At 39.5% G+C, this 20,787-nt stretch overlaps 1 protein-coding gene and 1 long non-coding RNA gene across 7 annotated transcripts in view; one reads left to right on the top strand and one right to left on the bottom strand.

Annotated features, from left to right (window-relative positions):
* The window catches only part of LOC140122239 (uncharacterized), a 42,156-nt gene extending 26,218 nt beyond the window's left edge, over positions 1-15,938 (bottom strand). For 2 of the 3 annotated variants that reach the window (XR_011854299.1, XR_011854297.1), the window contains exons 1-2: positions 15,421-15,938; positions 14,414-15,306 (exon numbers count right to left, since the gene is read on the bottom strand). This is a non-coding gene — a long non-coding RNA (uncharacterized lncRNA). The remainder of the gene's footprint in view (positions 1-14,413; positions 15,307-15,420) is intronic. The other variant, XR_011854298.1, reaches the window with a different exon arrangement.
* Positions 14,796-20,441, top strand: SLITRK3 (SLIT and NTRK like family member 3). 4 transcript variants are annotated; one of them, XM_072142888.1, is made up of 3 exons: positions 14,796-14,935; positions 15,975-16,070; positions 17,357-20,441. In XM_072142888.1, the coding sequence occupies exon 3, from the start codon at positions 17,376-17,378 to the stop codon at positions 20,025-20,027; it is 2,652 nt and encodes an 883-aa protein (XP_071998989.1). In that variant the 5' UTR covers positions 14,796-14,935; positions 15,975-16,070; positions 17,357-17,375; the 3' UTR covers positions 20,028-20,441. The 4 variants fall into 4 exon arrangements, with proteins under 4 accessions (XP_071998989.1, XP_071998990.1, XP_071998988.1 ...); XM_072142889.1 differs by lacking the exon at positions 14,796-14,935 and adding an exon at positions 15,258-15,366; XM_072142887.1 differs by lacking the exon at positions 14,796-14,935 and having other exon boundaries at positions 15,743-16,070.
* The last annotated feature ends 346 nt before the right edge of the window (positions 20,442-20,787 follow it).

Here is a 20,787-nt window from a genome sequence, read left to right on the forward strand (position 1 = left end):
CATACAAATTCAATTTAAGAACAAACCTACAGAACCTATCTTGTACGTAGCTCGGGGACTGCCTGCATATATAATATAAGCCCCTAAATGTATAGCTTTACATTTACTGCAATTACTTTAAATAAGACCTGCTTAGTTCCCAAACTTTGTAGGAAAGAAAGTCCCTGCTGTGCTTTGACTTTAAAGGAGATAACTCAGTATATTCCTTTTTTCCACTGGAAAATATTCACATATTCTATGTGAATGTAAATGGGGATGTTCAAACCGCACATTCTCTAGCTGGTCTGAAATTATTACCATTCCATTACTCATTTCATCTACCAAAAAATTACCAAAAAATCTAAAACTTGAGGATAGTTTTTCAGTGTCCTTATTTAATGAGCATAGGAGTAGAAGAGATATAGGGGATCCTATTATACTTGGGGTACACTTATTTACTTATTTCCAAAAAACATGTCATGGGATCATGAAAGGTGTAAAAAACTGCTTTACAGTAACCTACTTGCTCAAGCACATAAAGAATAATGGGGGTAATTTACTAAGAGCCCGATTTGCGTTTTCCCGACGTGTTACCCGAATATTTCCGATTTGCGCAGAGTTTCCCTGAATAGCCCCGGGATTTTGGCGCACGCGATCGGATTTTGGCGCAACGGCGCCGGCATGCAAGCGACGAAAACCCGACGGATTCGGAAAAAACGCTGCATTTAAAAAAAAAATGTGTTGCGAAAATTGCACTAACCTTCACTAGGAATAGGCCGGTGAATTTCAGGGCATTCCAGCGGACTTCAGCACAGCAACGCCACCTGATGGCCACCTGATGGCCACCTGAAGGGAACTGCCTTAATAAATTCCGGCCAGACCCGATTCCACCGCAGAGAACGCGCCGCTGGATCGCGAATGGACCGGGTAAGTAAATCTGCCCCAATGTTGTAATACCAAAGCATTTAGGTTAAAATTTGACATTCAACGTGGATATATTATAACCCTTTATATAAACTTATCATAAGACATCACTTATGGCCTTCAAACATGCAAACAGCAAAATAAGTTATTTTATATCCATAATTTCACTTGACTTTGTAAAGGGATTAGACGTAACCTTGGACACAGTGGTGCCCTTGTATTATGTTATTAACATTAAGAAACTGAAGGAAAATGTCTTCTGAAACCTTTATATAACAACCTTGATGCTTAATACTCAGACAGCAATGAGTGCAATCTTATACGTTATGTATGTAAAAGTGGAAAATTAAAGATTAGATTTTGAGATCTATTGGATTTTTGAATTTCGTATCAGATGTTTCAGTAAGGTTTAGTTCACACCTCTATTTGACAAGTTCTATTCCTCTTTTCTATTATGAATAAAGTATCTGGTCTTTTTTTCCCGTTGTTACACCAAAATTGTAACAGAGGGCAACCTTAAGTAGATGGAAGTCAATGGGAACGGAAGATATTAGGGGACATTTACTAAGGGCTTTGCAACACACTTTAGTCGGACTGTTCACGCTCTTCATGCCTAATACGTAGGTATTTAAGAAGTGTGCGCTAGGATTGTGGCACACACAACGCTTTATGTGGTGCTGCTGCGATGGCTTCCATGCAACACATATCAGGGGGCGTGCCGTCGGTGCCGTCAGCGTGATTTGGACTGAGCGCCTTATTTAACTTTGAAATTATGTTGCACGCCCTATTTTAAAGATGCACCACAAAAAAGATGGTGAACTCTGTCAGACCTGAGCGGGGAAGCGACACATGCAGGTTATCCTGCGCACAGTCTTAGTGAATGGCCGCATGCAGCATTATCCACAGACAATAAACTTTCTGTGAACTTGAGTGGCAATGTAAGTAAATGGGTCCCATTCTGTTCACATTTCATTTTTAGTTTTCTAAAATGGAAAGAGTAATGGAAACCCCTTACCCTGGTGTGAATTGAGCCTAATTTGTATTTCTGTAATCATCAAGTTGACCGAATTGAGTGAAATTTTGATATGTATCCTATCTATGCTATGTGTGTTCTAACATTGAGTAGGAGAAGTCATTGCCCAGTGACTGACTTAGTGACTATTGTATTCTATTTTATTCTACTCTATTGACCTACTGGGTCCAAGCCAACATTTTTGAATTCCTCATCCTCAAAAATTTTTTAAAAATACCCTATTTAAAGAGTTTCTTTTTACACTCTGGAGTAATAATGATATCAATTTGATTCAGTGGGATACTGAATTATAGAGATATTTAATGCACAGAGTTTATAAAACCGTTTTTGGCTATGCCACTTTGGGGAATTTTTGTTTTTTTAAACTCACTTCATGAAATTTTTCTGGAGATCAAAGTTGTAAATAAATGGTAATTGAATAATTACAGAATTTCCTTATTTAATAAATAGTTGTATATTTTAATAAAAGGAATTTCAAATTCAGGAATACCAAACATGTTTGTGGGAATTTCCTATATGTACTTATTTGTAAACAGTAATATTAACAGTCACATCATTCCACAGCATCTGAGGGGTTAGAGTTATCTCCAATCAAAGACATTGCTGCTGGGTCCTTGCCATACAGCAAAAACATGGTGCCTTTAGAATCCACTTAGCTCCTGAATCGAACCATCTTTTAAGACTTATTACAGTAATTAAAAAGTAGATAAGCAGTGGTGTTATTGGCATCTATGGGGACCAATATCTTGCCGCAATTTGTGCTGCCAGATATCGGTCCCCACAATCTTCATGGGAAAGGCGCCTTAGCGTGACATAAGAAAAATGTTTGTTGACACAGTACACAGTTGAATGGAACATATTTTAAGTTGTGGGAATGTCGATAACATTTTATTCTTTTCCTTTGCATTTCTACATTATATAAATAAAGCTGAGTGTAATCTGTCTGACAGTCCAACGACAATGCAAAACCAAGCATTATAAACCAGGGGCACCTAATAAATCCAGATACCGTGACGGTGGTAATCGGGACCTATGAGTGAGTGCCCATAGTTAATCATGCTTGATTTTGATGGGAGATTTCTTTAAAAGTTTTTTAGGCCAACTTTCTATTTCTTAATTTAGCAGTAAATTTGATAAACTTTATATCATATCAACAAATTCTGCAGCATTGTACAAAAGAGGAAAAACCAACCAAAAGATGGCATGGCAAAACATCACATTTACAGCTGAAAACAAAGAGAAATATTTTTGCAAACATACATAAAAAGAAGTAGCTCACAGGTTATAACTGTAATGGCTACACATATAATTGGAAACTAATTACAATAATTAGAAGTAATTGCAAGCTTTCACTGTATTTCTAGTCCTGTTCCAGAATTTTTTTGCACAAGACAAATTATAAGACAATAATACAGGAAAACAAATGTTTAAATATGTCACTGTCCACACACTACAATTATTTTGGAGGAGATATATACTTATAAAACCTCAAATTTCAGGTAGGAAAACAGTCTGGCTGTTGACATCTGGGCTTTAACCCCTTGTCCGCCATTGTGCATTAACCCAATGTCCACCATGTGGGCTTTTTATGGGGGTAATACAGGGTACCTCTTCTGATGCAACACCTTTCCATGATGCCAAATCAAACAAAGACTGCAGGACTTGGGGTCCTGCTGTTTTAGGGGGTTGGATGTAAAACCACAGCCCGGTCCCGCTACTAACACCCGGAATAAGAAAGGCTCAGATCCCGAGTATGTTACCCCTTAGACGCAGTGTCTAAGTGGTGCAGGGGGATTGAGCTCCCTCTTCCCTCCATCAGCAACCCGCAGCTGCAATTTTGGGGTTCTGATAGTGTTGCATGTCAGCCCGGGATCCAGTGAAGGTCAAAGATGTTAAAATGTACTGCACTATATAAGTAATGCAATACAATGTATAAGAGATCAAATTATCTCATGTCAGTGCTCCCTTGTTGGACAAATTAAAATAAAAAAATGTAAAAAAAAAAAATAAAGTTTTATTAAAAAAAAAATTAAAGTCTAAATAAAATTGCAAAAATAAAAAAAAAGGAAAATGTCACACATTTTGTACCTCCCCACCCATAGCAACTCAGGCTACAAAACTATAACATTATTTATCCTGTATAACAACATGCTTAATAAAACAAAAATTACCAAATTGACATTTTTTAATCATCCATCTTACAAAAAATTATCTTAACCGTGATGAAAGACGTTTATGCACAAATAAAAACTACAGGTTTTTTTTCACAAAAAATAAGCCCTCGCACAGCCACATAAGAAAAATGTGAAAAATGGGCATGGAAGGTAGCAAGCTTTTTTCCTCCTAAAGTATTCAATTATGGAAAAAAAAAAACTATACATATGGTATCGCTGTTTTGCTGTATGCGTATTGACCCAGAGAAAAAGTTTTTATGCTATTTAGGTTTGACAATAAAGGCAGACATTTTTATAAGAAAAAACAATGTCAGATTTGTGTTCTTTTTAAAATATAATGCACAGCATACAAAGCAACATTTTGTCCTGAATAAAAATGAGACCCATAAGTGACCAAAAACAAAACTAAAAGTTATAGCTTGAAGAAGGCATTGGTGAAAAAAAATGAAAAAATATATTAATCATTAATGTGGAAAACAGGTGCGTAGATAAGGGGTTGATCCAATCGTCTAAGTTATTATGTCAATGTGGAGGGTCTGCACACCAACACCTGGTGAGTATATGTGGTACTGCTGATATTCACATCGCATTACAATGGTTATTTATATTTGTATTTTTGTTGTGTATCTGTATTTTTTAGCTTAATTAATTTAGATGAACAAAGATATAAAGGCCAGTCCCCTACTTAAGGACACCCGACTTACAGATGACCTCTAGTTAAAGACGGACCCCTCTACCCACTGTGACCTCTGGTGAAGCTCTCTGGATGCTTTACTATAGTCCCAGACTGCAATAATCAGCTGTAAGGTGTCTGTAACGAAGCTTTATTGATAATCCTTGGTCCAAAATTTGAAACTCCAACTGTCAGTGGGGCAAAAATATTGTCTGGATCTACAGTTATAAAATATACAGTTTCGACTTACATACAAATTCAACTTAAGTACAAACCCAAGGAACCTAACGTGTATGTAACCCGGGGACTGCCTATATATATATATATGTAGAGACATGTTATCAAATTGACTAGCAATAGTGTCCCTTAGTGGATAGAAATGAAATTGATTCCTATCTGACAATGTGCTTGCTCATTTGTTACAGTATGGCTCTCATTCTACTGTACACGGTGAGGCCAACAAATACAGTATGTGTCTTCGGGCATCTACAAGGGGACATACAGTAGTCTATTACATGATTTCTCTAAAGGCACATGACTTTATTCACAATCATTTTATAGCAAGGCAATCATTCTTGAAGTGGAACTCCACATTAGGGTCATATTAAATAATGCATGAGGGAATTACTGAAATAGCCAGTCCCTTATGTTACATTATTATCAGTAATGCTCCAACAAAATCATTACAATTTTAGCATGCAGGTCTAAAGGGAATATTAAGATTAATGTGGCTGGTTTACACATAAGGATACATACAGCTAATAGTCCGGTGATATAGATATAGAGGAGTATATATGGGAACTACAAGAATACGGCAAACAGCCTACAGACCTACAGTATATGTTACTTCTGCTATGATCCTGCTGCTAAAAATGCAATTCTGGTACCAGTTTTGTAACTTTATATCTATGTTTATCTCGTGGGCAATAATTCTTTATAATTGCATTGGATCTTTTATAAGCTCACTTATTACCTAACAGGCTTTCATTTTATCTCCTTTGGATGTTTCATCCTTCACACTTACTGTTGGATAGTTTGTTTTCTTTGTAGAAAGCTCTTTCCCAGAAAAAACCTGGTGATTTTGGTGAGCCACAAATATTGGTGTTTTTCTGCCACTCAAGACTTGTTCTTTTTTTAGGCTCAAAATTGTGGCGCCGCTTGTGTATTTGACACTTTTCAAGCGCTTCTGTTTTTCCGACTTCTTTTGTGGCGCAATTTTTGGCAGCTAAAAGCAAGTCCAGGGAGTTCTATTTCACCTTCATGAATGGGGAGAAAGTTCTAAACCTTATTGTTTGTGCGCCAAATCAATTATCTGTGCGCCACAAACTTACAACCCACTGTTATAGCTTCCATCTATGCTTCAGCAGGCTCAGTCTGTCCGCTTGCCAACAAAGACTGGTAAGCTGTACTATTGCTGGGTGGTGGTGAGTCGCATAAGCACCAGTAGTTGCACATCCTTGATGCACTGATTGGCTCATTTGCATAAAGATAAAAATAAAAATTTGGGAAACATGACAAATTGCAAGGCAGTAGTAGGGATGTTGGGATTAATTATTTCTGTGAAAACTGCAGTGAAAGGTTATTGGGGCAGCTGGGAGAACCTGCCATATTGTATCTTGTGCATAGATGTTTGGATCTCTGTGGAGTTCAACTTGTCTTTCTAATCATCTTTTTACTTAAAAATTATTTTACAGTAGTTTTTATTCTGCTCCACTTTGTTTGGGCAGGTGCAACTTCTGAAGCTCCAGACCCCATGGTTAAAGGGCTTAAATGACCATTTAAAAGCAGCACAAATTGTTTAAAGGGTGTACATTGGTGAGATTATATTTTTAAGTTACTTGTCACAGATACATTGATTTCTCTGTGACAGCAGTGGTGAGCCTATGGCATGAGTACCAGAGTTGGCACTCAGAGCCCTCTCGGTGGGCACCTAGGCTGTCACCCAAGCAGAGTACACCAAACAGGACTTAAAGAGGACCTTTCACTACCTCACTACCCCTACGGTTGCGGAGTTATTAGTCCCAAGATCTGACCATTATAATCTGTGTTTTGTCAGAGAGGAGGAGCTAGGGGCGTGTCTTATGCTAATCTACTCTCATACTGTCAGTGGTGAGATGTGATTTCTCTATGTGCATCTAAAGGCCATGTTCACACACATTCTAATAATCTGTTGACATTGCGTTTACACAATGTTTACTTAAATGCAATGTTACACGCATTGGTAAACACGCATGCAGTGAAACGCAAACGCTATGTAAACATAAGTTCAAACAGGACTGATAAACCACATAAGTGTAAACACAATGCAAACAAAACATAAATAAAATGGCATGTAAATGTAAGTGTAAACGCATACATGATGGCAAGGAAATGTAAATGTGCCGTAAATGCAAGCAGCGTTTACATAAGCAAAAACACAAGTCAAAATCGACATAAACGCAAATGCTATGTAAGCATAAACATGACGCAAAGGTAAATACCACATAAGCTAAAACACAACACAAATGCCACATAAACGGAAAATCTGCATATGTGTAAACGCACCTCAAACGCTACATACACGTAAATGTGCTACAAATCCCAAATGGTGCGTATGCATACATAAATGTGAGCCAACGGCACATAGGCAAAAGTGTACCGCAAAAAGAGAGAAGTATAACTGTGACGCAAATTAAGTAGTGTAAGCGTAACGTGACACAAACGGCACGAAAGAATAACCGCAATGCAAACACGGTGTAAGCGTAACACAAAAGCAGCGTAAGTGTAAATGTGACATAATTGCAGCGGGAACGTGATCCAAAGCATAAGCGTTAACGTGACGAAAGCGCAGCATGAGCACAAACATGATGCAAACACTGCGTAAGCTTAAACGTGACGTAAAAGCCTCATAAGAACAAACGTGATGCAAACACTGCATAAGCATAAATGTGAAGCAAAAGCCTCTTAAGCGTAAGCGTGATGCAATTTCTGTGTAAGCACAAATGTGACGCCTACCGCCCCTACAGGATAGTATCATAAACTACACATGTGTGAGGTGGTGAAAGGTCCTCTTTAAGTCCTCCATGATCCAAGGAAGTGACACATCCTGGGCTGTGTGGAACTACTGGAGAAAGTGTGGACAGAGATTATCACTGAAGCTTTTTCTCCTGGACCAATGATACACCAATTTTCTCCACTTTCTTTCTACTTCATTGGTGTCTTCAGGAAGCAGATATAGTTAAAAGTTATAACAAACCAGGGAGTGATAATTTACTTCTTATTTGCTATGTTTGCATTGTGTGACAGATGCGTGCGTTGAGGTTGTAGTTTGGGTATCTGGTCTCTAAAAGTTTTGTCATCACTGCTCTATGATATTACTGAAGAGCCAAGTCCTGCCTTTTGTTTTGGCAAGAAGTTCTCCCAAAAAAGGAGACTGATCACATGGTGTATCCAGCAATGAACTAATGTGTCCAAAGAATATATTAACAACATCACAATAGAGCAGATTTACTTAGCCGGTCCCGTCGCGATCCCGTGGTGCGTTGTCCAACGAGGATTCAGGTCCAGCACGATTCACTTCTTCCTGGTGCATGTTAGGCCCGTTCCACACTTGCGAGTGTGATGCGCTGAACTCGCATCACACTCGCAACGCATGCTGCCGGGATCGCGTGGCCTGAACGCTGCACCGCGGGAGTGAACTGACATGCTGAGTTCACTCCCGCGGTGCAGCATTCGGCCCGTGCGTTCCCGGCAGCATGTGTTGCGAGTGTGATGCGAGTTCATCGCATCACACTCGCAAGTGTGGAACGGGCCTCAGTGCTTGATCTTGCCACACAAATCTGTTTTTAAATTCCGCGGTTTGTCATAATCCGTTGGGTTGTCCGACGGCCACGCCCCCCAATTTCTGCCGCGTGCAAGCCGGCGACGATGTGCCAAAATGCGATCGCGTGCACCAAAATCCTGGGGCAATTCGGCGCAAAGCAGAAATATTTGGGAGACTAGATGAAAGTGCAGTAAATGAGCCCCAATGTGTATTAAAATATAGGCCTATAGGGCTCTCTGTTCAAAGATATATATGGGCACAGTTACTAAGGACCATGTCCCAGTTTTCTGTCAGACTTTGCACGTTTTTAGGTGCAAACTGTTCATGTCGCACATGACCGATACAAATTTCTGCACTGAAGGGGAGGTTCCAGTGCTCCAGTGCAGCATATTTAAAATGCAAAGTCCAGCAGAAATGATGTGCAAACACACAGGCAAACAGCACATGTGCTTATTAAGTGTGCTCCATAATGTTTGTGAATTACATCTGTCATTATAGATACAGGTCATTGAAACAACATTATAGGAACATTCCATAAGCTTATTCTGTCCAGGTTATCGTTATCTTGCCACCGTGGGTAGGTCTTAAGTTGGAATGTTTTGCAACCACAGGTCTCACTATAGTTTATCCTATAACTCCACTAATGTAACTTTGACACACACAATCACATTCACAAATGTTGGTTTACCATTTTTTTATAAATATAACCCCCAGTACATGGACTAGGACATTGCAAAGGCAAGCCAGCAAAACATGATAAGAAGCTGAGGCTTACAGTCTGTCTACCATGTTGACACCAACAATTGTGTACTGTACCCAGAATAGCAGAAAACAGTGTTGTCTATTTACATATACTTACAGTAAGTGCCATTAGATTGAAGTAATGTTACAAGACAACATAAATCTTGGATATTCTATAAATTATCCAGCATGGCTGGCAAATAAGAGCAAAAATACACTTTTTGTCATGCAATAAATTATAATTTGACCCTGTCATGCCCTTAGTGGTTCACGTCCTTATACATTGCCTCTGCCTGTCAAAATATTTTACTGTCTTAATTATATGAAATCATTTTACAAGAAGCGATCATCACAAGTTTAATCTTATACTACTGCTAGACTTCCAGAAAAAGAATTACATTTTAGCATACTGTTTGTTGGTGAAGGTCAGATGGTAAAATTCAGCAGTTTCTACAATTGAACATAGTTGTTACTTAAGGCCTGTTTACATTCTACATTTTGTGTCTTGTTGTACATTAAGCCCAAATGAATGAAGACTGCAGAAAGAGTATAACTAAAATCTTGTATAACTAAAATCTTCACTTGTGCTAGCCATCTCTTCAGAAAAATAATGATGGTCATGGGCTTGTAAAGAAGACAAAATTCACACAACAATGATGAATTTACTGTGATCATTTGAGGTCCTAATCTTTGGTCTCCACTACTCAGCAGTAATAGACACTGCGACAGTGCTCAGACCAACTATGACATTGCATCAAATATGGCTCACACAGCTCAAGCTCATATGAAGGGTGGGCGAAGATTGGAGAGCAAAGGGATCGCCTATCTCTAGTTTCTCCTATAAAGCTGAATGGAGCAGCAGTGCTCCATTTATTAGTTAGAACAGGATCCTCATTCTCATAATTGCTATCAACCCCCACCAATTAGGAAGTTATCTCCTGTGAATAGGGGATAACTTCCTTGGGACAACCCTTGTAAGTTAATTGTTGTTTGAGCAATGGATATTCAAAAGGTTAAGCGGTCCTAGAGTTGGATCTTTACAAGACATATATTTATAGCTATCCCAAGTTTAGACCCTCAGTGTTACATCTTGGAAAATAATATTTTTTCTCTGAAATACAGTTGATAACCTGCTTCTAGTTTCTGGCTTTTCTCACTTGTGTCCTTCCTGGTAACACATACTGGATGTGAGGTCTGTGTGGCTACAGTCTACAGCTTCGCTCCTGTATTTCATTGAACTCCTAAGACATGCGTCTCACGAAGGATGCTGTATGGACTCTTACATATACTGAGGAGATTAGGATATCCTTCTTCTTCCCTGTGCAATCTGTCCTGTGGCTACTTCCTCATTATGTACAATATAGCATATATGATATGACCCGACCTTCACGCTGCTATCTCTAAGGCCGCATTCACACGACCATAGCCCGATGTGAGCTCACCCGGTCGTAGCCAGTTTCTCCCACACGGTGTCCCCCACACCTCTCCATGGGAGTTTGTAGCATACAGCCATACAGGCTGAAAAAGATAGAACATGTTCTATCTTTTTCTCTTGTATGATGTGGCACCGTACGGCTGCCGTGTGCCTATTGCCATCTATGGTGACATATATATGGCCACAATCTTGCAGGCACCCTATGTACATTCCCAGGACAGTTGTGTGAATATAGCAGTATAGACTAAACAAGAGAGAGTATTAACAGTAGCAATGCACCCTAGGATTTATGTTAGAAACAACAGTGGAATTACACAGACTATTTGTATTTAGGAAGAAAGTGAATAACAAAAATAGATCTCTACAAAGGTGTCTATAGATGTTTAAGCAAAGCTTAAATATTTAACAAGCTCAACACTTATTGGAAATCTACCATGGAAATCCATCATGATAAACCAGGGAACCTCAAGGGAGGGGGGGGCGGTGTTACCAGAGTCCCTCTGTGTCTCACCACTCCTGCTTCCTCAGCACTTCCACCCTCCCTCTGGGGACACTCTCAGGGCCATGTGCTGGCCCGGACCCAATCTTCAAAGTTCATTATCATAGTTTTAAAAGTTGATTTTAAAAGGAAGGCGGCCATGGATAATAAAAGTAGATAATCACAGTCACCAAGCCTGAATCAATCTAAATATTGTATTTAAAAAATGCCAAACTTACTTATTTCAAAACATTACAAATCTTCGATCATATGATGTAGACCTTTAGTTTTCTCACACCTTTTAGTTATAGCATGTATATAACTATGGCTGCATGGTTTGTGCAAAAGTGGCCAAATATTACATGTGTGATCCACCAGTCAACCTGATAGTGGCAACCAGTAGCTCTTGAAGTTACATTTGGTTATTCTACTAGCCTCAACTTGTACTTATGCAATCTCTATCCTCTAGGGAATTTCTTTTATACCACTGATTTCTACATTAGAGTCTTGAATATTGTGACAAGCTGGCTTGGGTGATATGCTTACAGTCTGGGGCAGATGGAGGCACAGTTGAAAAGCAGCATGATGAGAATGAAGAGCAAGAGAAATAAGTAACTAACAGTGGCTGCTATACAACAGGGAGCATGAGAACATGCAAACACAAAATAAGAGACAGCAATGTCCTCGACTGACCACATGTACCTGTCTCTGGTCCACCGGATTAACACACAACTCAAAGCATAGATCATTATTTGTCTGAAGAGATTGGGGAGGGGGTCAAGAAGCACCTATCTTTATTTCATTCTGTGGTTATATTTCTGTTCCTTGTTTTTCCAGCTTTTCTGTGATGTTAAATCTTTGAGATAATGTTATTAAAAAAGCACTGATTTCCAAGTTAATAAAGGAAAATGTCCTGCTGAAAACAAGCCTTGATTATGAGTTGATTCTCTGGGCATGGCTGCATATCCCTACATGTCCAATTTGTTCCATCTGCATTAAAGCACACTGAGCTAGCTAGACTGATTGCATTTCACAATCCCACTCTAGGTAATGCTTTAAGTATTGTGATAACATAAAAAATAGATTCCACTACTGCGCTCGAGCACAATTGTGTTTTCAGACTGCAGACACAAAGCAGCTTTGAAGTAACCTGCTGCAAGTTGTGAGAATCCACCTGAATGTTTGCATTGTGAGCATGGCAATGTATAGGGATGAGGATAGCTTGTCTGCCTTATTATGACATATTTAGAGCAAAGGTGGCACAATAGACACTGAAGGCTGCTGTATTGCCGGTAGAAGTTCGTTAGGAAAGGAAATATTCCATTGTGAATTATTTCTATGGAAATTGGCTTTATTTTTATATTCTATAGTGGAAATGTATAACATATAACTGAACTTCTCATCTTAGTTTGGCCACATGGATATTACTTCAATTTATTTTATATGATATTTATACATATACGTTTATGTATATAAGTATATTGTTTATTGTAGATACCTATATTTGTCTATATAGAGGTAGAGTATATGTTTGGTTATGTGAATATTAGAGTGCTGTTTATGTGTAAATGTACTGTTTCTTCCTACAGTATATATTAGTAAAGATTTCTCTTCCTCAATGTCACCAGGATGCCCTTGAGTCAAATTGTAACAATGCCACCTGAAAAGGGTACAATATTCAGATTTTCATCCTATAGAAAACACATCTGGATCCAAGGCACAATATCTACACTGTACATACCTATGGAAAAATATCTAAATATTTCTTCTTAAGACTTCCCAGGAAGGGATATCCTAAGGCTATGACACACACCATCATACTATTCCATTTTTAATGGAAATCCATTTCTCTTTCAAAGATGCGTCCATTGAACCCCTCTTCTCCCTCCCCTCCATTCCTGCAGCAAGCAGTGCAGAATTGTTACCTGACAAATCCCTCTCCATGCTTGATGATAGTAATTTTTAGCTTTGTGATTTAGCTGCACAACCTGACTAGACATGGCAGCCTTTAGCATCTAATCGCATAGAGGTCATTTGCCTTCTGTAATTTTACTAACTGCATGGTGCTGGAACAGAACAGGGATGCTGCTGCCCTTGCATAGGGTCTGTGCCATATGGCTTTATGTGATGCAAAGAGAAGATTGGATCATGAACAAATCCCATTTTACTGCTAGCTTCTGCATACAGCTTTTCAACTTTGGCATCCTATCAAAAAGAAGTACAAATCAGCACCGACTGCGAGAGTAGAAGCCCAGTGGAAGTCACAACTGGGAACTTGGTACAACAACACTACAGCCCTGGGCATGTGAGAATTCTCCATCTTAGTGTCCTTGGCCGGGTAATTGTGAAGCTACTATTACTATGCCTACAAATACTGCTACTCATCATAATATTCAGTGCTAATACCTACAACTTACAGGCTATGCGAGTGCTGTGCTGTGCTTTATGTATACCTTGATTACTAATTGTACTATCATAATGACACAATACATTATATTCAAAGAGATTAGTCCATGTTATGCACCTTTCAGTTAAGATATCACACAAGGTTAACCTGGGAGATTTGCACTACACATAGTTGTGAATAAATAACAAGCTCAGCTCTGCTACCTCTCTATATGATTACATGAAGACTGATAAGTTGTATGTTATTGTGCATACAGTAGAAACTGCCATAGAGTAGTGTGCGTATCTCTACAGTGTATTAATATGTAGCATTACTACAGTACATAATTGCCTAGAGACAACTATTAAAGCCACTCCTACGCATTTCCATATCCACACATGCACACCCATACACACACAGATGCCATCGTTTCTATGCACATGATGTATATCTATGCAGTGAATCATCAGTGCAGAAGTAGATCTTCCATTTAATCTATTGATCTTAACATGATGCATAACTCCAGCGTCATTAATATTTGATGCTTTCTTATGATCCTGTAATTAGTAAGTCCAGCATGCACAGCAAATTTTCCTGCAGAACAGAATGAATATGTCATTCTAGAATGACATATAGAAGTGTAGATGTTCTGCATTGATGGTAACACTACGACAGTCAATAACAAGTGGTAATAGAACTTTTTTATGCACTGAAGGGCATCATTTATACATTAGACACAATGCATTGTACAAAGACACTATAACCAACCCTTCTCCCCAAATAAATACCTGCTTCACCATCTCGGAGACATCTTCCATCTCTTCATTCTAGCAGCCCGTTGACATTCCTGGAACAATTGGTGAAAGGTTGAACAAGTGGCATTGCTCCATGACGGAGTCTTCCTAAATTCCAGGTGATGGTGATATTGACACACAAGGCAAACAGCATGGAAAACTTACACATGTTCAGAAATGAAGGAATATTATGAAGGATTGATGGTAAGAAGGTGTACTGTATGTAGTCATACAGAGTGGCGGACTTTGTAGCATTGTCATAGTGAGTTTTTCTAAGAAACAGAAATGTTAGAACAGTAAATGCCATATTTAGAAGAATAACAGAAGGCAACCGAAACGAAATGAGTGCATTTCTCATCATTGCGGGGGAGAGAGAGAAATATTAGGGCTGGAGTGTAGATTTCGTGACTTATCATTTTGCTTTTTAAGATGCGGTACGCTCTAGTTAAAAAGGACATGCTGAGCTGCAGTCCTAGGATCCTGACTACTGAGGACCGAATCTCCACTGACTGCCCGGTAAGAGAATCAGCCCCATTCTTTGTGAAGCTCAAATCAAGCAAATCGATCCTCTCATCTTATATAGATGATCATATTTAGAGATTGCCTATTGCTTGGATTCTACAAATTTGTTGCAATTCTCAACTCTGTCAAATCAATTCTGTAGTCTCTAATGCCGTAGCCTGCCTCTATATCATAGTTCTCTTTAAAACTGTACATATGTATTATGTAAGAGCGATGATCACCCGGGATACCCCACACACCCACAAAAAAATGCCTGGGCTTCCCAATGCTCGCTCACGTCATAAACCCAAGTGCTCCCCCTCCGCTTTCATCTGCTTCTCTTCTTCCAGCTTGTTTCCACGATGCTAAGGGGAAGAGAGATAGATCTAGACACAAACAAAAAGATAGGTTCAATTGGAGAAATATAAAAGGAAAGATAATGAGGTGTAAGTAATCCGGGAAATGAGATTGTTAGATGTGATGTGAAGCTTTCTACTCACAATAGAAAGGAGAGAGAAAAAAGTGAGGAGGCATCGGAGAGACAGGTGAAGACAGGGAGACATAGAGGTAGAAACGGTGTGAAGATGCTTGACTATGATCGACTCTCCCAATTATCTGCTGTCAGCAAGGGAGGGGGGCAATAGGGGCGAAAAAAAAAGAGAAGCCAACAAACGGGTAAAGCCATAGAAGAGGTTGAAAGAGAATAAATAGGAGGTAGACAATTGAAGCAGTGGTGTGAAGATTGTTGGATTTGTGTCAAATTTCCAATGATCTGTTGCCTACGACTAGGGGAGGAGGAGGAGGAGGATAGAGGGGTGAGGAAAAGAAAAAGATAGAGAGGGGGGAGACGAAAAGAGAGGGCGAGTGAGGAAGACCTCAGCAGGCAATGTTGGACAGAGAGGCTGCAGATTCCTAGCTGGCTCCATTGAGCATACTGAGAGGCAGATCTGCATGTTGAAGCAACCCATTGAAAACACAGAGCAGCTCACAGCACACTGCACATTGCACATTCCCAGCACGTCCCTAGCTCAATTTTTTTTTCTTTTTGCCTCAGACTCAGTAGGAGCAGATAGGAAGAGAAAGACAGAGAGAGGGAGAGCCAGCAATCCTTAAACTCAGCCTGGATGTGCTAAAATTCACCTGCAAACTGGTAAGTACATCATTCCATTTAGGATACTTGTATTTGTCACTGACGGCTGATGGGAGATGTATCTTGCAGATGTAGTTTATATATTTCTCTTTGCAGATGGGAGCACTGCTGCTACTGCTGCTGCTGCATTATAACCCTGCTCTTTCTCCCTCCTATGCTATTCCCAGCAATCTATTTACTGCCTCGATTGCTTATCCACCAGCACTCCTGCTCTATCCCTATCTGTCTTTGTAGATTTTTCCCATGGATACAGTAGATGCTTGGATTTTTAGGCTGATTGTGATTATTGCAATATCTACATTGAATACATACAGGAAATGCAGTAAGATGCAGGTGCATTGGATGTTGCTAGAGATATTTCGGTAGTCCATGCAGCAATTTGAATATTTTGGAATATGACGGCATTGGGATAAATACAAAGAATTGCTGATTCCTTTATATGGTTGGATATAAGAGTTTCAGACGAGTCTGTTTGCTCACTTTTAGACTCTGGAAATGTATAGGTATTTTTGCCTGTGAACACCTCTGAGATAGCTTCACGGGTTGGTCTGTGTAGTGCAACCTCAGTCCCAGAGCAGGGAAGGCAGAGCATTTAAATCATGGATCATCCCAGACTTAGCTGCATTTTGCTGTCAGCTTCCCCTTAGATTGGAAGATCATGTGGGCATGTGCTGTAGACAGATTAATTTTCTCTACATTCTTTTATCTATTAATGGCTGTTTAAGGCATACAATAGATCTGGCATTAATTTCTTGCTCTCCTTGGAATCAGCAAATCAATCACATCAAATGTCCACACTGACATTTCCCAGGGATGAACAATGACGATTTTGTCCTTATTCCAGATAAACTCTTTGGGATGAAATACATGTATGAATCTTTTTTTATTTTTTATGTTAAACTAGATACTTAGGGAGAGAGAATATACTGATGCTATTTCTGTCATTATTACTGATGCCTGTGACTCATGAAAAAGGTAAGGTTGAATATTTCTAATCATCTATATGAGTCTATATGCAAGGCAAACTGCTTTATACGGTATGTGATCGGGGATGGTCGTATCAAGTGGCAATTATGTAACCCAGTGTTTTGTAGCGAATGGGATTGCATAATTGGAGACTTACACATTTATATCCAGCGTCGTGAAAACTATTGTCTGTTGTCCATGATCAAGCAGAAAGAATTGTTGGAAATTGTCAAAGTGCTACTGTGCTGCTGTGCTTAGAGCCAGCCTACATGTATAGAAAAGCTCAATAATGCCCAATCTATATTTTCTTTGTTTTTCAGCTTTTCTTACAGATCAAAAATGAAACCATCTCCAGCAGAAACCCGTCTAAAAGGACGTATATTGTGGATAATTCTTTTAAGCACAATTGCTCTCGCATGGACTACACCAATCCCCTTGATTGAGGATTCAGAGGAAATAGATGAACCATGCTTTGATCCTTGTTACTGTGAAGTGAAGGAAAGCCTTTTCCACATTTATTGTGAAAATAAAGGATTTACAAACATTAGCCAGATTTCTGAATCCTGGTCTCGACCCTTTAAACTGTACCTTCAGAGAAATCTGATGAGAAAATTGTACACCAACAGTTTCCTTCATTTGAACAATGCCGTGTCGATTAATCTCGGGAACAATGCATTGCAGGACATTCAGGCAGGAGCCTTTAATGGTATGAAAGTTTTGAAGAGGCTTTACTTGCACGAAAACAAACTTGACATTTTTAGAAATGACACTTTTATGGGGCTGGAAAGCTTGGAGTATCTACAAGCAGACTATAACGTCATTAAGAGGATTGAGAGTGGGGCCTTTAGAAATCTAAATAAGCTGAGGGTATTAATACTCAATGATAACCATATCCCCTTGCTTCCAACAAATTTATTCAAGTCTGTGTCTTTAACACACTTGGACTTGCGTGGAAACCGATTAAAGATCCTTTCTTACAGAGGTATGTTGGATCATATAGGCAGAAGTATTATGGAAATCCAGCTGGCAGAGAATCCCTGGAACTGTACATGTGAGATTGTGCAGTTGAAAAGCTGGCTGGAACGTATTCCTTATACTGTGTTGGTTGGGGATATTACATGTGAAACCCCCTTTCACTTTCATGGCAAAGATCTAAGGGATATAAAACGAGGTAAACTTTGCCCTTTGTTATCAGAAAGTGAAGTTGAGGCAAGTCTGGGTATACCCCAGCTACCTTCGAGCAAAGAAAATACATGGCCTACCAAGCCATCATCTATGTTGTCATCCTTTCATGTGACTGCTTCTTCTGTGGAGTACAAGACATCAAATAAACAACCCACTACTACCAAGCAGCCAAGAGCTCCAAAACCTCCACCGACACCAAGAGGCCTCTATCCAGGTCCCAACCAACCTCCAATAGCTGGCTACCAGACTAGACCACCAATACCAATCATCTGCCCAACTGGATGCTCCTGCAGTTTGCATATTAACGATTTAGGATTGACTGTAAATTGTAAGGAGAAGGGAATACACAATATTTCAGAACTGCTGCCTAGACCTCTCAATGCTAAGAAACTTTACTTGAGTGGTAACTTAATCCAGAAAATCTACAGATCTGATTTTTGGAATTTTTCTTCTTTGGATTTATTGCACCTTGGAAACAACCGAATATCTTATGTCCAGGAAGGGGCCTTTATCAATCTCCCTAACTTGAAAAGTTTGTATTTGAATGGTAATGACATAGAAAGGCTGACACCTGGTATGTTCAGGGGTTTACAGAGTTTGAATTATTTATATTTTGAGTACAACATGATAAGGGAGATCCAGCCTGCTGCTTTCAGTCTAATGCCAAATCTGAAGTTGCTATTTCTCAATGACAATCTGCTGAGAACACTCCCAACTGATGCTTTTGCAGGCACCTCACTAGCAAGGCTAAATCTTAGAAACAACCACTTTCTTTATCTTCCTGTGACCGGAGTCCTGGAGCACCTTAATGCCATTGTGCAGATTGATCTGAAGCAGAATCCTTGGGATTGTTCCTGTGACATTGTTCCTCTTAAACAGTGGATAGACACCATCAGCTCTGTCATCGTGGTTGGTGAGGTATTGTGTACAAGTCCTGAAAATCTGACAAACAAGGATCTAAAGTCAATCGAAATGGAAGTGCTATGTCCAGAGATGCTGCACGTTACCATTTCTTCTGCCTTACCTGGCAACATGGTGCCCACAACCTCTTCAGTGCTTGATTACAACACAGCAGGGGGTGCCATTCCACTGTCAGTCCTCATCTTAAGTCTACTAATACTCTTCTTCTCGGCCGTCTTTGTGGCCGCAGGCCTTTTTGCTTTTGTGCTGAGAAGGCGCAAGAAACTGCCTTTCCGAAAAAGACAAGAGGTTGATTTGACTGGCATTCAAATGCAATGTAGAATTTTTGAGGATAGACCAAACAACTCCCCAGAGAAAGCTCCTGGCCATGTCTATGACTACATTCCACATCCAGTAACTCAGATGTGTAACAATCCCATCTACAAACCTAGAGAGGAAGAGATGGGGGACGAATTTTCAGAAACAAAAGAAAATAACACAAATTATAGGACCTTAATAGAAAAAGAAAAGGAGTGGACCATGGCTGTGTCAAATTCCCAGCTAAACACTATAGTCACAGTCAATCAGAGTGGGGAAGTACCAAGTTTTCATGAAAATGGGGTAATTTTTCCTGGCATAATTGACCGTGAAAGGCCAGCTCCCACGGTGGGGTTTGTGGACTGCATTTACGGCACAGTGCCCAAATTAAAGGAGTTACACGTACACCCGCCTGGCATGCAATACCCTGATTTACAACAGGATGCCAGATTAAAAGAAACCCTACTTTTCTCAGCTGGAAAGGGGTTTTCAGACCAAACCCAAAGTGAATACCTCGAGTTAAGGGCCAAACTCCAAACCAAGCCGGATTACCTCGAAGTCCTGGAAAAAAACACTTATAGATTCTAATATTGCATAATTTCATAGCGCCCAAAAAAACGCATGATTCAAGATACCGTTATGATCCCCAAATTGTTTTGGAGGAAGGGCCATACTCTAATCATAATTAATTGAAGTGCCTTCGCAGACTTTTGCCAGCAATGTTATCAATCATTATTTTTTATATAGGAATCTAAGAAACTTGACTGTGCCATGTAAGGTATGGGGATGTTTGTACTGATCCTGATAAATAATTCCACGTGTCCTTTTTTGGCAGTAACTTCAACCTTTTCAATTGAGGGTTTCAGGGGGGAGGAGGGAGATTGGATGGCATTGTGGCTTCCTTATACAAAGAAATGCCCATGGCACAGTTCCTGTAAATTGATGCAGTTTGCTGCATGCCTGAAAAAAAAAAAAAAAACTGCAAAGGGGTTAACGCTCGAATGTTCTCACTCCAAACACTAATGCTCATCCATTTTCTTTTACCAACAATTCAACATCCAAACAAAAAAACCTGGATTCACTGCAAAGCATCATGGTTTAATGTATATTTGATTTGTATCATTTTGCAATGCAGAAAAGTATTGTTCATCAGACAGCTAGGGATCAACATCTTTGTGAATTCATGATGATGCCAGGATATTTTTTCTGCAGCTCTTTGCAAGTTATTTAGCAATGCTACTGGGTACGTATCACTAACAGCTTTGTAGGAAGCACTTTTAATGTCTTCTCCCCCCTCTCTTACTCCTTAGCCTATCCCATACACAAAGATTTTACAAAATGTGCATAT

The sequence above is a fragment of the Engystomops pustulosus genome, chromosome 3 (assembly GCF_040894005.1).
Source record: "Engystomops pustulosus chromosome 3, aEngPut4.maternal, whole genome shotgun sequence".
In the NCBI taxonomy this organism is placed as follows: Eukaryota; Metazoa; Chordata; class Amphibia; order Anura; family Leptodactylidae; genus Engystomops; species Engystomops pustulosus.